The 16,019-nt window shown below is 40.5% G+C and overlaps 1 protein-coding gene across 1 annotated transcript in view; it reads left to right on the top strand.

The window, feature by feature from the left end:
* The first annotated feature begins 511 nt into the window (after positions 1 to 511).
* The window catches only part of ARL6 (ARF like GTPase 6), a 40,746-nt gene continuing 25,238 nt past the window's right edge, over positions 512 to 16,019 (top strand). Inside the window, exons 1-5 of the mRNA XM_070582918.1 lie at positions 512 to 771; positions 3,684 to 3,833; positions 9,454 to 9,515; positions 9,938 to 10,006; positions 14,848 to 14,942. Coding sequence (XP_070439019.1) covers positions 3,711 to 3,833; positions 9,454 to 9,515; positions 9,938 to 10,006; positions 14,848 to 14,942 — 349 coding nt within the window. The 5' untranslated portion in view covers positions 512 to 771; positions 3,684 to 3,710. The remainder of the gene's footprint in view (positions 772 to 3,683; positions 3,834 to 9,453; positions 9,516 to 9,937; positions 10,007 to 14,847; positions 14,943 to 16,019) is intronic.

The following is a 16,019-nucleotide window of genomic DNA, read 5'->3' as shown; positions in this document are numbered from 1 at the left end:
CGCGGTCGCAGTGTGCTCCGCGGAGGCGCGATCGCAGCACCCTCGGGGCGAGAGGATGCTCGAAGCCCCCGGCCATCGACCCCCTCCCGACCCCGCCGGGGATTCTGCGGCCGTCCTCCGTCCCCGGAGACCCCACCTCGGGGACTTGTCCTCGCGGCCCGGCACGCCCCCTTCCCCACGGACGCCCGGGCCCTTCCTCCCCACCACGTTCGCCGCTCGGCTTCTCCCGACTCCGGGCCCGGGGCTGTGGGACCCCGGGCGACTCAGCGACCGTCCCGCCCTTGCCGGTGTCGGGTCCTGAGGCGGCGGCGGCACTCCGGACAGGCCGTGCGCCCCCGCGGGGCCCTCGGCCTCTCGCGGGAGGCAGCAGTCCCCCGCACCCGGCTCGCACGCCCTTCGGTCCCCTTTGGCGAGCCTCGGGCGTTTCCGGGAGCTCTTCGTCAGTCAGCCGGAGCTCCGCGCCGACTCGCGGAGCCCCGGGGGGAGTGGCCTCGGACCGGAAGGCCCTCCGGTTGCCAGGGCAGCGCCGCGCGCCCGGCCCGCCCCCGATGCTCCGGCCGCCGGTTGGGGCTCGTGGGGCTGCTGTGCTCGGACCCGGGCTCCGTCCCGTGGGAGCACCGAGAGCAGGGCCGGGACGCTCGCACCAGACTCCGGCCCCGAGGCGCGCCGAGCGAGCGGTCCCTCCCGCGCCGCGCCCCGGCTGTCGCCGCGTTTCCGCCGGGCGGTGGTTCCCGAAGACCGAGGGTTGGGCAGGAGCAGCGGGCGTGCGCGGTGAGCCGGCGCGGGCCGAGGGTGGGTGGGTGCGTGCTTGGTTGGTTTTAACGCTGCCCAGTGTGGGCGTTTGTGTTTGGTATGTGGGAAGTGTCATTGAAATGTCACCATCAAAACGGGAAGCCGAGTCAACATGTGTATTTGGGGTGGGAAGGGTGTGCTATAATGCACTCTAGAAACGTTTACAAGTTTCCCGAGCGCCCTGCAGGCGGCTTTCTCGGCCCGACCACCCGCTCTCTGCAGCTTAGGGTCCAAGCTCTTAACTGGATAGCATCCTGCGTCTTGAGGACTTTGCTGGCGACCAGTTAATCCTTTAGAAAACAGTTTCTCAGATAACAGCCGGGAGATTGGGATTGGCTGGTGTGCAGAGAGACGAAAGCGGTCAGATAAGAAATTGGGAAGATAGAGGGGAGCCAGACGGTGAACAACCTTAAAAGATGCGCATAGGGTTTGGACTTCATTCTGGAAGCCGGTAGTTCTCGATAGTGACTGTACATCAGACACACTGTGTAGCTTTTTAAAAACAGATGCCCTGATCCCATCTTCAGAAGTACTAATCCAAGAGTTGATTCCAGTGTGCACCCAGGGTTGAGAATCATGGCTGTAGGAGTAGAGCTACAGGAAACTTTAATTATATCTCCCACTGTAAACCTAGGACATGATAAATAAATCTTGAGTGGCTTGAATTATCTTTTATTTCCTTCTTTCACACATGCAAAAAGTAAACTTACAGAGTGTATAATTACTAAGGAATAGAAGGACGTATGAGGCTGTATGATAGTTGTTTATAATCAGTAAATGTAATTACATCTTTTAGAACAACTGATTTCTCTTTTAAATTGTATGTCCCCAACTTTTTCAGTAATAAGCATTAGGTCTTTGATAAACTATGAAAAAGGAACGGACACAATTCGAGGTTCTACGAAAAATGAATATTGAGGTATCAAGCTTTTGACAGTTGATGCCTTAGAGTAGATGCCCACAGGGGGATTATATGAGAAGTAGTCATATTTTTAAAAATCTGTTCAAAATTGTATGGGAAACAGAAGCTTTTATAACAATATATTTAGTACAGTAAATAACAAAGTGAGTAACAGCAAATTTACTTTGAATTAAAATGGTCTGTGTGAACTGTTTCATGATATCAGAAGGCTAACTTAAAGTAGATTCCGCAAATGCCTATCCTTAAGCTGAGATTTAAAGGAATGGGTTGAGTGAGATTTTAATCTCCAACACAAGGAGAAAAGTTGATTCGAGTGACCCAAATGGAGGACCTGAGATCAAACTCATCCGTTGGGTAAGACAGTGTGGCTCTGTCTCAGGCCCCATGCTTGGATGGGGCACTGACCTGCTCTTTTCTGCGCGTCATTGGAATTCAGTTTTGAAATTTCCATCCATAATGATCTCCCAAGGGGCCCAAGCAAGTCGACGATGCAGCCTCCTTTCAGATGGAGTTGTCTTGAAAGACTTATGGTCTAAGTTGCTGCAGCCTCACATCCTTCAGGGTATGGCCTGGCCTGGGATGATATGGGATAAAAAGTTCTGAAGGAGCTGTGAGATGGCAGGCTTCCAGAAGCTTAGATGGAGATGAGAATAAATAAATGAGATGAGATTAATATTCCGAGAACTTTGGAAATGATGGTCCAGAGAGTAATAGGAAGTAGTTGGAACACAGGTGTATGGTGGTTGCTGCTGTACTTGTCCCTGTAGCACCTGAGGGCTGTCAAAAGGGGCGTCTCTCTTCTCCCACCGCATGGTAGTGTTCTGGGAGGTGACGGGCCCAAAGGGAGCCCTATGGAGAGTTCCATATGGAGACCTGAAGTCTAAATTTAACAGCACCTTAGAAAAATATGAACAGCCAGAAAATTGCCATATAGCACCAGTGTGTCATCAGCAATTGTGTCTGACTTCAGAGTACTTCTGTGTTTGGGTTGCTGATGGAGTTTTTTTTTTAAGTTGGCATTGGTAGGATTTTTGTTTTCCAAAGAGAGAATTAATACACAAATAAATAAACACTTCTGGGACAAGTTAACAAAGAAACTTTTATAGTATTTGAAAAAACTAGAGTAAAAGCTAAGATTAGTACTTACTTTCTTATTCTTTATTAGTATACCTTTTAAAGTTCTTTTAAAATAATACTTAACAGGATATTTCAGATAAGTTTTAACAAAACACATATTTATTAAGGTTCGATTAAATTGTGTGTATTTTATACATAACCTTCTTCCTAAATGGGTTTGTGGTGACTCACAAAGATGTATATAAGGACTAAGGGAAAGTTAAGGTAAATATATCAGTTAGGATTCTTTGTTTCTACTGATAGAAACACAGCCTGAGCTGGATGTAATCAAGCAAACGAACAAAAAGAGTGACTTTAATACTTAGTACTTCATATTATTGCAAAATATAGCAATGGGCTGGCTTCAGAAAAAGATTTAGCTAGTGGCTCAAATAATGTAGCCAAAATCTAATTTTTCTCTATTTTTCTGGTCTGCCTTCTATTTTCTAAGCTTCAGCATCAGGCTCTCCATGAACGCCGTTGCCCAGACATTGTTCCAGATTTCCAGAAAAAGCAGCAGATATTTTCAAGTATCATGAATGGCAGACTCCACATCATACTGAGTTTAATGACATTTTCTTCTTAAATATTATAAATTACAATGAGAAATGTACAGGTATTTCAAGGGCATTATTCTGTGTTGCCAGGGGTTATAAGCTGCCAAACTGCATTTCAGTTAAGGCTCCTTTCCAGTAATCAGCTTAAACTCGGTTTACTAACGCAAAGCTACATTGACATAGTTTTCACAACATCATTGTGTCTTTAAATGATTAAAATTTTTGATATGGATGCTCATATTTTCCAGACTCACGGTGCCTGTGGGTAATATATCTTTCTTTTGCCTGACTTGCAGCTGGTTTGTCAATGTTGGAGTCACATTATGGGATTGCTAGACAGACTCTCAGTGTTGCTTGGCCTGAAGAAGAAGGAGGTTCATGTTTTGTGCCTTGGGCTGGATAATAGTGGCAAAACAACAATCATTAACAAACTGAAACCTTCAAATGTGAGTATCTTTGTTAGATGCTTTTCTTGTTTTCTGCTAGAGAAAGTTACTGTGAAGAATAGTTTGTTTGCCATTATAACTTCATGTAATCATATTATGAAATCCTTGTAGTAGCCTAAAGCGATAAGTATCGGTCAGCTGTAGTTTGCAGTATACCCTTTATGTGGGTATACAGGTACATTTTGATTATTTAAACTTGAATATTTTCCAAATGCCTTTTTTCCTCAAAATATCTTCACAGATTTGCTGAGTTTGTTTTCAGGTAGCATTGCCTTCTTTTTGGCTCCTTCCTCACAAGAGGAGCAAAACAAAGGGAAAGTGACTCATTTTTATAGGTTCCTGAGAGTGTGATGTGCTCCCCGTCAGCAGTGAGCAAGGTGACTTTAAGCCATTTAAGTAATAAGTAGGTGAACATATTGTTTTAATAGCTGGACAGTGTATAAGCTAGTACATTCTATACATGATGCAGAAGTTAAAGTTAGGTTCTGCCTCATGTAAAGAAAACCCACATGACACTGGACTAAATAAGAGAGAGGCTTCTTTCTCTATCATCTAAATAAGCCAGAGGAGGGATTCCAGGGCTGGTATAGCAGCTATGTGGTCCCAAGAGATCCAGGCATCTTCTGTCTTTCCACTCTGCTATCCTTAGTGCCTTCTCCACCCTCAGGATCTCTACATGGTCACCTTGGTTAACTATCATGTCGATAGTCTTAAGTCTCAAGAAGGAGAAAAGAAGAGGGCAACAGAATAGGCCTTCTTGCTAAATAAGCCCTCTTGAAAGAGCTGACCCAGAAGCCCCACTAATGACTCTTACTTACAGCTCACTGGCCACCCCTATCTCTCCGTGAGGCTGGAATTTTTTTTTTCAGAGCAGAAATAATAGGGGTCCTGTAAGTAAGACGGGAAGAATGAATATTGGGTAGGAAACTAGCATTTACAGTTATAAATACATTTATTTAGGTAAAAACCATTAATCAATTAATGACAATTGTTGAATAAAAGATAATATAGACTGCATACAGATAGGGCAAAAATTAGGAAGCTGGTACTGTTTTTGTTTATTTTTTTATATTTTTTTAATTTTTGAGGAAGATTAGCCCTGAGCTAACATCTACTGCCAATCCTCCTCTTTTTGCTGAGGAAGACTGTCCCTGAGCTAACATCCCTGCCCATCTTCCTCTCCTTGATATGTGGGATGCCTGCCACAGTGTGGCTTGACCATCGGTGCTAAGTCCGCACCTGGGATCCGAACTGGTGAACCCCGGGCCGCTGAAGCAGAATGTATGAACTTAACCACTGTGCCACCCGGCCAGCCCCAAGAAGCTGGTACTCTTAAGTACTCTTGGAGAGTGGGAAATGTTGCTGTTCGATATAGTAATTAAAGGTAGACAGGGAAAAAGACATTCTTCCTCAATAAGGAAAAAGGCCCAGATACATTGGAGTCTGTCTCCTGACCTAGGTGATTACAAGAAATTTCTTTATCAGTCCTTAAGAGGAAGATATACCATCCTACCCAGTTGGATGGGGTCCAGAAATGAATTTAGAGAACCACGGATGTCTGGCGAAGTAGGACCCTACCCGCCTGTGCCTGGGTGCGTAATCATGCTGTGAACTGGCTGTCACTAGATCCACCTGGGCTGCAGTGACTGGTGAGCTCTATCTGCACAGGAGCCGTAGGTGCGCAAGATTACAAGGGAGTGTCCTTAGGTAAGGGCCTGTTCTACAGGAGGCCTTTCCATTTTCTCCACATCAAAGAATAGTCTCAAAAGTAACTTTTTGGGGGGGGGAGCGGTAAAAGTAGTCTCAAATAAGTACAAAGTTATTGAAGCCAGAGCCACAGTTAATAGCCCCAAAATAGACCGGCCCCTCAGTGCCTACTATACTCGCACTGTCAGAAATAACTTTCAAAGAACAAAATAGAAATTATAGTCTCCTCTTTTGTCGTCCCCAGCAGTGTAGTGACCTTCTGTCCCAGACATGGTTATTACCATAGGAATAATCTTTGCTATGGATGGGAACAAGTTTTTCCCCTAAACAGGGTTGGTCTTTTGAAGACTCTTGCTCTTATTTTTTAACTTAGTTATGGAATTTTTTTCATAATTTCTGTCATTTCTAGGGAATTGAGGCAGAAAGGGAAGGAGACAGCCTGTGCTCAGTCTGTCATCTTGAAATATTTTAATACCCCTGTTTCAGACTGGTCTTGTGAAGGACGTATTGACCCTGCCTCACTTACCACATTGGTCAGGGAGAGCCCCAGGAAAACCCTGGTACAGAGCTAATAACTGAGGCTTTTTAATTAATCTTCTACTGCCTTCCAACATCCCTGCCTCTCTGTTACATCTGGTCAGTTATGGAACCAGCCTCAACAGCTCCTGGGCTATTTTAAGGGGATCACCTAATTGCTGACACCACTTCCTGAGCCTTAATCTTTGGGCAAATATCCTGTCTCCTCGTAACGATTCATCTCTAGATCCTGAGAGCAGAGTAAGTGTCTTTGTTTTTTTTTTTTTAACTTGGTGATAATAGACAAGAGGCCGCTTGAAATGGGACTTAGGCCCCAAAACCTCTGTCACTCAGGTAGATATGTAACACTCGCTTCCTCCCTGCCTTCAAACCTAAAAAGAGCCTCTGGTGAGCTTACATCTACTATTAGAAACATTATTCCTAATGAATTAAGTGAATTATAGAAATCTACAATGCTCTTAGGGAATGTCTTATAAAAAAAATTGCAAATCTTATTTATAGTAATCTCTTATTTTTTTGAGATTAATATCATTTTCTATATAATTAGATACTTACTGGACCTAAACTGGATTTTAATATTAAGCTATCTTAATGTTTGTTTATTGTCAATATATTGAGGTTGCTGGTGTCTTTTAAACTGATGAATAGGGAGAGAGGGGGAACATTTTAACCTGTTCACTCTTTTCAAGAATCTGGTCTTAGCTGTCATTTTCTTAGAGATGTACTTTATGAACACCTTTCTGTTAAAATTCCCATTTTCCCCCCATTCCCCGACATAACTGCTCTCATTCTGTCACATCATCCAATTATACATTCTCAGCGTTTGAAACAATTTGAAATTATGTTGTATATTCAGTTGGTAACTTGTTTATTAAATTTTTCCTCATAGTAAATTTAAATTCCACAAGAGCACAGATCTTTTGTTATTCAACACTGCGTCCTGATTACCTAGAATATTGCTTGATACTTAAGTATATTTTTGGATGAATGGACTGATGGGTGATTTCTTTATTTTCATTTTTTGGCAGGGAATGATGACTGATGGCACCAAGGATGTCATTTTCAGCACTTAATGACACTAATCAAATAGGGTCTCTCTCAGGAATCTTGTTCTATTTTTGTTGATGTTTGTCTATCCCTGGGCTGTCTCAGATGGTTTGCTCCACTTAGGTCGTAATTCCTACACTTTTTGCTTGCTTTGCACCATTCACTGTCTGATTTAGAGAATGACTAAATGTTTTATTCCTGGATAGAGCAGGGACAGATGAATGTTGGAGACTATCTTTTGCAATTCCTTAGAAGAAAATGAATCCCACTTGAATCTGGAAGTCCCAGGTCACATATCTTGTCCTATCCTGATTAATTTGTGCAGTTTCTACTTTCTAATTATCTTACATTAGAACTTTAGAAGTGAGGGGAAGAAAAGAAAGTTGGTTAATTTTATCCCTCTTAAGCAAAACAGCAAGTTAAAGGGAGATTCTCTGGAAACAAAGAGTTTGCGAAGCAGCCGGGTGATGTTGGAGGGGCTAGGAGAATGTTCTCATTACAATGGGGGAGACAAGCCTGCTATCTTGAGGCATACTTTCTGAGCTGTCTTTAAACTTTTGACTTCCTCACTTTTTTATTTTTCGTATGTTTTCCTAATAATAATAGCGGATAATTTTATCACATGATTGGCACATGAAAACCCTTAAAATCAGAACAGTGGAACATTTTGGGACAACAAAAATTAGGAAACTCTTTATTCCAAAGTTTGTTGTGTATTGAAGGAACCCTAAGGTACGAGGCAGGAATCTGAATTGCAGGGAGTAAATTCTGTCTACCATAAACAGAAGAACACTAGGCAGCTCGTAGGATGGGAGGAAAGCGGAATAAACAGACGTCAGAAGGTGACCCAGGGCCGCTCTGCAGAGGCCTTCTCCCCGGCACATCGCTGCTGAGGTGACTAGTGCCAGGGCTTTCAGCTTCTGCCTTTCCATCTGAGTTTTGAGTTTCCAGAAGTAGACTACCAAAGTGAACATATGCTGTGGGGCAGCAGTTTCCCCTCTCCTCCTCCTGTTTTCACGTGAAAGCAGCAAGGTGAACTCAAGGGGTTATTTTTTAAGTTACACTTGTGGGAGTGTGGAGAAAATTGGGGACGAGACTGAAATCAGGGAGTATAATTATAATAACAGCAAATATTTGTGGAGTATGTACTGTGGGCCAGACACTGTGTTGAGTGTTTGGCATCAGTTAACTCATTTAATTCTCGTGATAACTTTATGAGTTAAGGGTAATAATAACGTGTTTCACATTTGAGAAAACTAAGGCTTAGAGAAGTTGCATAACTTGTCTAAGGGAGCACGTGAGCGGGTAGGAGTCATTAGGAGACTGTTGTAGCTGCTCACAGCAGGAAACGGGGAGGCCTGAATAGTGAGTGAGCTGAGGGGGTGGTGTTCTGTCGGGGGCGTGGGAAGGGAGGAGTCAAGAATGACTCCTAGGGTTTTGTTCAGAAGGAGGCGTTTGATGAGGTAGGTGGTCAGTGTGAGGCTTGTCACTGACTGCGGGACTTGGCGGCAGGTCTCCTGCTGTTCCCTTGCCCCAGCAGTCTTTTCTCCACACATGTTCCCCACCACAGCCTCGGGGCCCTGCCTCTCCTGCTTGGTTGCAGACAGCCCTGTCCCTTCCTCAGGGCACCTGAGACAGACAGGCTTACTGGGGGGTATGTTCCTCCGTGTCTTGGGGTCATTTGTGCTGGCTAATCCCTCTGACTGGAATGTTGTTTGCCAGGATCTTGTGGTAGCTTTTCCCTGTCTTGATATTCACTCCTGGGTCAGATGTTGCCTCCTCAGAGAGGCTTTTCCTGGGCACCCTTCCTCCATGCCCCAGGCCAACCTCCTCTGCCCGGTGGCCTCCCACCCGGTCACCTTTCATTGCCCGCATCACTGCCAGAAGTTGTGTTCATTCGTAACCTAGTTGTTTATTGCTGTTCACCTCCTCTGCATCTTCAGCTCCATGAGAGCAGGGCCCGTGTATATGCACCATCTAGACATGAGGACTGGCCTCCATAGCGTGTATAAACTCAATAAGTATGTGATGGAAGATTAGAAAGTCCTGTGTGTGAACGAACTCAGGGTGACTCACCAAACCACGTGAAGTCCTTGGTAACTTCAGCAAGCCACAAAACGTGAATTAAGACACACATGTTATGCAGATTCCTTATTAGTAAATCTTAAACTTTAAAGAATTCACACAGTTATCCCGTTGCAAAAATTGTAATTTTGTTTAATCCTCAGTGGCAGATTTTAGAATTGGAAATCTGGATGCTTTTTTTTAACCTGACGAAAAATTTTTCTTTGGCAATTGCAAATTTCTAAACTTATTTTTTCTCTTAAAGGCTCAATCTCAAGATATAGTTCCAACGATAGGATTCAGCATAGAGAAATTTAAATCATCCAGGTAATTCACTTTATTATACTTGTGACTAAGAAGTTGTGGGTGAAAAATGATAATATTAGATCTACCTACTCATTCCTCCTACGTTTAGAAAAAGAAATTTGTTGTTTCAGAAGCCTGTAGGCATTAAAATATTTGTACCACTGCCTCTGGGTTTTTTTTCAGAATTTAGAGTTTAGACAAACTCTGATAATGTCGCTAGCAAAGAAAACATCTCTTTTTATATGTTATCCATTGAAAAATCATATTTATATTCAATAAATTCATTTTATGGCACTTGAAGATTGGCCCAAGTTGAATATTGTGTATTCAAGGGTGGTTTCTTTGATTGAAAAACAATTTACAATTTTAAGTAAAAGTTACATTTTAAGTTAGTAGCTTATAATGTCCTGTTTTTGTTGTTGTTTGTTTTTCTTTTTTTGTAGTTTGTCTTTTACAGTGTTTGATATGTCAGGTCAAGGAAGATACAGAAATCTCTGGGAACACTATTATAAGTAAGTATATTTGTGAATATTACTTAACTATATGGTTGTATTTTAATAACAGAAATGATCAGAAATCTAAAAGATTACATGGGCTGGGTTGCAATGTTTATTTTTTTTCCTATAATTTAAGCACATTTCCTAATTTTAAAAAAAGTGCAGTCATACTTGACATTATTTCTCAAATGCTTCGTATCCTTCATGACCTTGGGCCTTTGCAGGTACTGTTTCTGTTTTTAACACTGTTCTACCCTATCTCTCTGCAGCTCAAGGTTCATATCTTAATGCTTTAAAGACTAGCTCAAAATTCACCTCCTCTGTAAAGTGTCAACTTAAAAGGAAATTCATCTATTTTACCCTCAAAATGAGTTCACTCAGGAATAGCCAAAAGAACTGCAATTTGGGACGTGCACGCTATGGCAAACCCTAGGCAAATCCAGAAAACAACCAAGGGCGCTGCTTTTGTAGAGGAAAAGGGAGAGAGGGAGGGGCTGCTCTAAAGGAAAGCCCATTGGGGGAGAGTGACAGTTCAGGGCAGCAACGGCTTCCCATTGGCTGAGCTGCGGTGTTTCTGATTGGCTGAGCCGTGGAGTTTCTCATTGGCTGAACTGTGGTTTCTCATTGGCTGACATGCAGCATTTCTCATTGGCTGAGCTGTGGAGTTTCTGATTGGCTGAGCTGAAGCGTTTCTGATTGGCTGGGCTGTTGCCAGGAGGGAGAGAAACCTTCCTTCAGTAGTTAGGCAGCTGTGCTTCTGGTCCAGATGCCAGAGTCCATGTCTTCCTGTTTGGGGTAACTGCCTGGGGTGTGAGAGCCCCCCACAGGCCTTCCCTGTCCAGTTTGGCTAAGGTTTCTTTATCAGTTTCCACAGAAGTTTCACTGTTTTGCCCAGTCATGGTGCCCCCCATGTCCACACAGTACTCTCTCCATTCACGTGTCTGTCATCATTGTGTACCACAGCTGCCTCCCTAATGGGATTGTGAACTCAAGGCCAGGGATTATTTCTAATTCAGATTATTTTTTCAAGGCCAAGTATGATGCTGGGTAGTAAATATTTATAGAATAAATTTAGTTGAAATAACAGTGCTGTCTAGTGGTTGACCTATTTGTTCTACAATCATTCTAAACAAGATATTTCTCAGCATATGCAAATCAAGCTCTCACTAATTACTTCATATTAGCAGCTGTCAAGGTGCTGGAATCCCTGTGTGTTGTACCCTCTTGAGGTTCACCGTGGTGTTAACGTGAATTCGTTAACCTGCAGTGCTGCCAGGCTCCTCCCTTCCGTAGACAGCATGTGGCTCACTCTTGGAGTCTGAAACTTACAAACAGCAGCCTTTGAGGAAATGCCCTCTTGTCACTGTCTGTAACTCTTGCCTTGAAATGGTATGTGATGACTGCCAGATCAGATTTTAATTTTGAGTGATTGATTCTTTCCTTTAACGTGGGAACACAGGACAGTGTATTCCTCGGATGTGAACCAGAGGAGACGTGTTCCAGGTATTCTTTTCAGTGAGTACTAATAGATTGAAGGCCTCTTTAAATCACGGAGATGCAGAGGAGCTCTGAAGTACAGAGAAAAGAGTGCTTTAGATTTGAGGATCCATTTGAACAAGGAAAAGAGGCATGTTGGTGGTATCCTGCATTAAATTCCCTGGGGAAATGTGACTGTTTTTTTGGTTTTGTTTTGTTTGGGGTGTTTTTTCAGGTAACTTGAGTTTTTAGTATAGAATTGTTTTTATTCCTCCTCTAATTAGTTGGTAAATGATTCCCTTTTTTAAAAATGTATTTACTTCAGCTACTATTTTAAACATAACATTTATTTTAATTACAGGGAACAAAAACATAGAAAATAGTACTTCAACAAGAGGAAACTTTTTCTGATTTTAACTCCTTTTTCTTCAAAATCTTTTTGGAAGAAGTTAATGAATTCAGGAATATTATAGATAGATTGTAGCTTGGTTAATATGGTTACTATTGAGAAGTCTACCATAATAGTAAACTTATTTCCTGTATCTCTATACTTTAACAATTATGAAAGAACAAGTACATTTTAATCTGTTAGACTGAAAGGGGTTAAAAAGATTAAGTCTACTGTTGGCAAAACAGGCCACTCTTACAATGGAAATGTAACATCCTCTTCAGGGTAATTTATCAGTATCTGTTAAAATGAAAAATGTTCATGCCCCAGCCATCATTTTTGCTTTGTGAAAAGTACGGTATCTTTAGGACTAGTGGGCAAAGATACAAAGAAGAATATGTGTTGAGCATTATTTGTACTGACATTTTTAATATCTCAATTATATAAAGAAAAATATTCTTAATAAAAATATGTGCTTAGTATATATAGAGAGAAGAAAATTTATCAGTGGAATGTGCACCACACCATTAATGGCATTTGTTTTTGGAATGATAATATTATAAAGGAAGTTTATTTTGGCATTTATATGATTCTGTGATGTTAATTGTTATATAACTTTTGCATATTAGTCTTACCATTAAAAAAGAAATAAAGTATAAAATATAAGGAGTGCGCGTTTTGTAATGTTTGGAAAATATAGAAAAGAATATAAAAAATTGTTTTCCATAAATCTCACTATTAATAAATTTACCATTGTTAATCTCTTTGATATGTTTCCTCTTTTTTGAAATATATGTTTTGTACTTTACGTAATTGAGAAAGGAACCCTCTAAATTATGTACCATAGATAGATTTTTATCCTGCTTTTCCAATTAACATTCTATGGTAAGAGTAAATCAAGAAAAACAGGCAAAGAATACAAGTCTAACGGCTGCCCAATATTTTTTCATGTGCCTGTGCCAAAATTTGCTTAATCATTTCTCTATTTTGGGACATAAAGGCTATTCTCAGTTTTTGAACATTATAAACAAACCTTCGTTTAACATCTTGTTGCATAAATCTTTGTCATAGTTCATGTTTCCTTAGAATAAATTCCAGAAATAAAAGTTACTGGCTCAAAGCGATTGAACATTTTTAAAGCTCTTAATAGATATTTCCAGCTGTATCAGTTTCTGTATCTCCTAGTACTGTATGACTGTGATGATGTGCATTTTTTTAAATGATGGGAGAAAACAGTATTAAAAAGTTGTTTGATTTTTATATTCATTGATTACTAATGGCATTGAACTTCAAAGTCTTAATTTATGGCCGGAATAAGTGATTCACAAAAAGGTATGAATGTCCAATAAATATATGAAAATATATTGAACTTCACTAGCAATTAATGAAAACCAAGTAAGATAATGTGCTATTAGAATGGCAAAAATGGAAAAGAATGATAGCTGTGCTGGCAAGGGGGTGGGAAAAGCACTGGTAGTAGTATGAATTGATACAGTGTTTCTGGAGGACAATTTGTTAGTGTTTATCTGAAACTTTAAATTTTGTATGTATTCCTAGAAATTTTATTCCTTAGCGCAAATCTTAAAGTATCAAGAAATTTTAAAAATGTGTTTAGGAGGATGTTTATCCCCAAATTTTTCATAATAATGAAAATTGGAAATAACCTGTAAGTCAAACAATAGAAGTTTGGCACAATATTTGATGACACACCCATGCAATGTCATACCTCATCACCATTAAAAGAAAGGCACAGAGAGAATCAGTGATTTTTGAAGTGCCAGTGGGATCTATAAGTGAATTCTTTATTTTTTAAGTATGCTTTTTTTTTTGGTGAGGAAGATTGGTCCTGAGCTAACATCTGTTGACAATCTTCCTCTTTTTTTTTTTCCTTCTCCAAAGCCCTGATATGTAATTGTGTCTCATTCTAGTTCTTTTATGTGGGATGCTGCCACAGCACAGCTTGATGAGCAGTGTATAAGTCCACGCCCCTCAGGATCTGAACCAGCAAACCCTGGGCCGCCAAAGTGGAGTGCACAAACTTAACCACTCGGCAATGGGGCCGGCCCTATAATTGAATTCTTAAGCCGGTTCACTGGCTGGTGATCAGCTTAGAAAAATCAAATAGAATAAAGTAAAAGCTGTTTCTAAGTATTGTTTCAGGAGACTTATTTCAAATATATTTACGTATACTTAGGTGTCTACTGCATCTTAAAGTAAAAGGTATTTCTTACTGTGGTTATGGTAAAAATATTCAGGAAACACTGGTGTAGAGCTTTAATGTTTCATATGAAAGTAGATCAAACTATACTGCACAAAAAGATCAAGGAAATGTACATGTATATTAGAAAGGCAGGGTGTGGAAAAGCAGGGTCCCATTTAAATACAGATGTAGATATTCATATGTCAATGTACACAAAGGAAATGTCAAAATTGATTTACACGAGGGGCTGGCCCCGTGGCCGAGTGGTTAAGTTCGCGCGCTCCGCTGCAGGCAGCCCAGTGTTTCGTCGGTTCGAATCCTGGGCGCGGACATGGCACTGCTCGTCAGACCACGCTGAGGCAGCGTCCCACATGCCACAACTAGAGGAACCCACAACGAAGAATATACAACTATGTACCGGGGGGCTTTGGGGAGAAAAAGGAAAAAATAAAATCTTTAAAAAAAAAAAAAATTGATTTACACGAAAATATTAATCATTGTATCTGTGTAATATGGTTATGGTTTTTCTTGTAATTTTTTAAAATTATGAAATAAATCATTAAATTTATCATATTATCATCCAAATAAAAAGAAATTGTTACATGAAATATCACTAATAGTTACTATATTAATCACTTATATAATCTAATAAGAAACAGCACCAAAGCCTGTAATCATAAGTGGACATAAGATATGAGGAGATAATATACAGGTTAGGAAATGCAGATGAATAGCAAACATGGAGAAATGTGTAGGTTTATCTTAATTTTTCTCATTCTTTGTATTATACAGAGAAGGACAAGCCATTATTTTTGTCATTGACAGTAGTGATAGACTAAGAATGGTTGTGGCCAAGGAGGAACTCGATACCCTTCTCAACCATCCAGGTATGTTGTGTCTTTCAGTCTGTGAGATCTGTTGCTTTGGCGTCTGTTTACATAGCATGTTTTGTTCTTGGGTGTTGGCAAAAAGTGTTGCTTACACAATGTAATTATCTTTTATTTAAAATTTTTGAACTTTAAAACATATTCATAATGCAGAATTCATAATATTTTTACCTATAGCACTGTGTATCTTTTAAATTTCAAAGCTATTTGCAATGCTTTCCAAAAATAAAAATGCCTTTTTCTTAAGATTACATAAAGACTATGTGTCAATAGCAAAAAATGCAGACAGAAAACGAGTAAGGAAAAAAGTAAAAAGCCATGTCTTTCAACTCTCATTAGGTTTTTTTGGTTACCATCTTTACATGTGCATGTATGTATGTGTAATCACAGTATTTCTTACAGATTTATTGTGGGAATTCTTTTAAAACAAATCTTTTCTGTTTTTAAATTCCAACTGTCAGCCCCACCCCTTTCAAGATACCAGTATTAACAGTTTGGTGTTTTTTTCTCTCATACCTTTATATATACCATAGCATTCACATATATATATGCACACACACACACACATATACATACATATGTGCATCCTTGCATACATACATATACAGGTACTAAAGGTATATATGGGGTTGGGGGCTATGAGGACTGTCACTGTTATTGACTATAATGGGATCATATTCTATATGCTCTTCTGCATCTTCCTACCTTCAAATAACACTGCATGAAATCCTTTAAGTCCGACTGCATATATGTAATTATTCTTTTTAATGGTGCCTGATATGCCATACTGTGAGTGTATCACCATTCATTCAATCATTCACCTACTGATAGATACTCTTTTTATTTTTCCACACTACAAACAATGCTCCAGTAAGTATTGTGGAACTCTGCATTTCTGGCCTTACTCAAGCCAAAAGATTTTTTTTTTAATTGAGTTAATGATAGGTTACAATCCTGTGTGAATTCAGTTGTACATTACTGTTTGTCATTCGTGTTGTAGGTGCACCACTTCACCCTTTATGCCCACCCCCCACCCCACCTTTCCCCTGGTATCCACTAAACTGTTCTCTTAGTCCA

Source organism: Equus przewalskii, chromosome 18 (assembly GCF_037783145.1).
Source record: "Equus przewalskii isolate Varuska chromosome 18, EquPr2, whole genome shotgun sequence".
Lineage (NCBI taxonomy): Eukaryota > Metazoa > Chordata > Mammalia > Perissodactyla > Equidae > Equus > Equus przewalskii.
The sequence above is the reverse complement of the archived record's forward strand: the minus strand, read 5'-3'. Positions and strand labels throughout refer to the sequence as shown.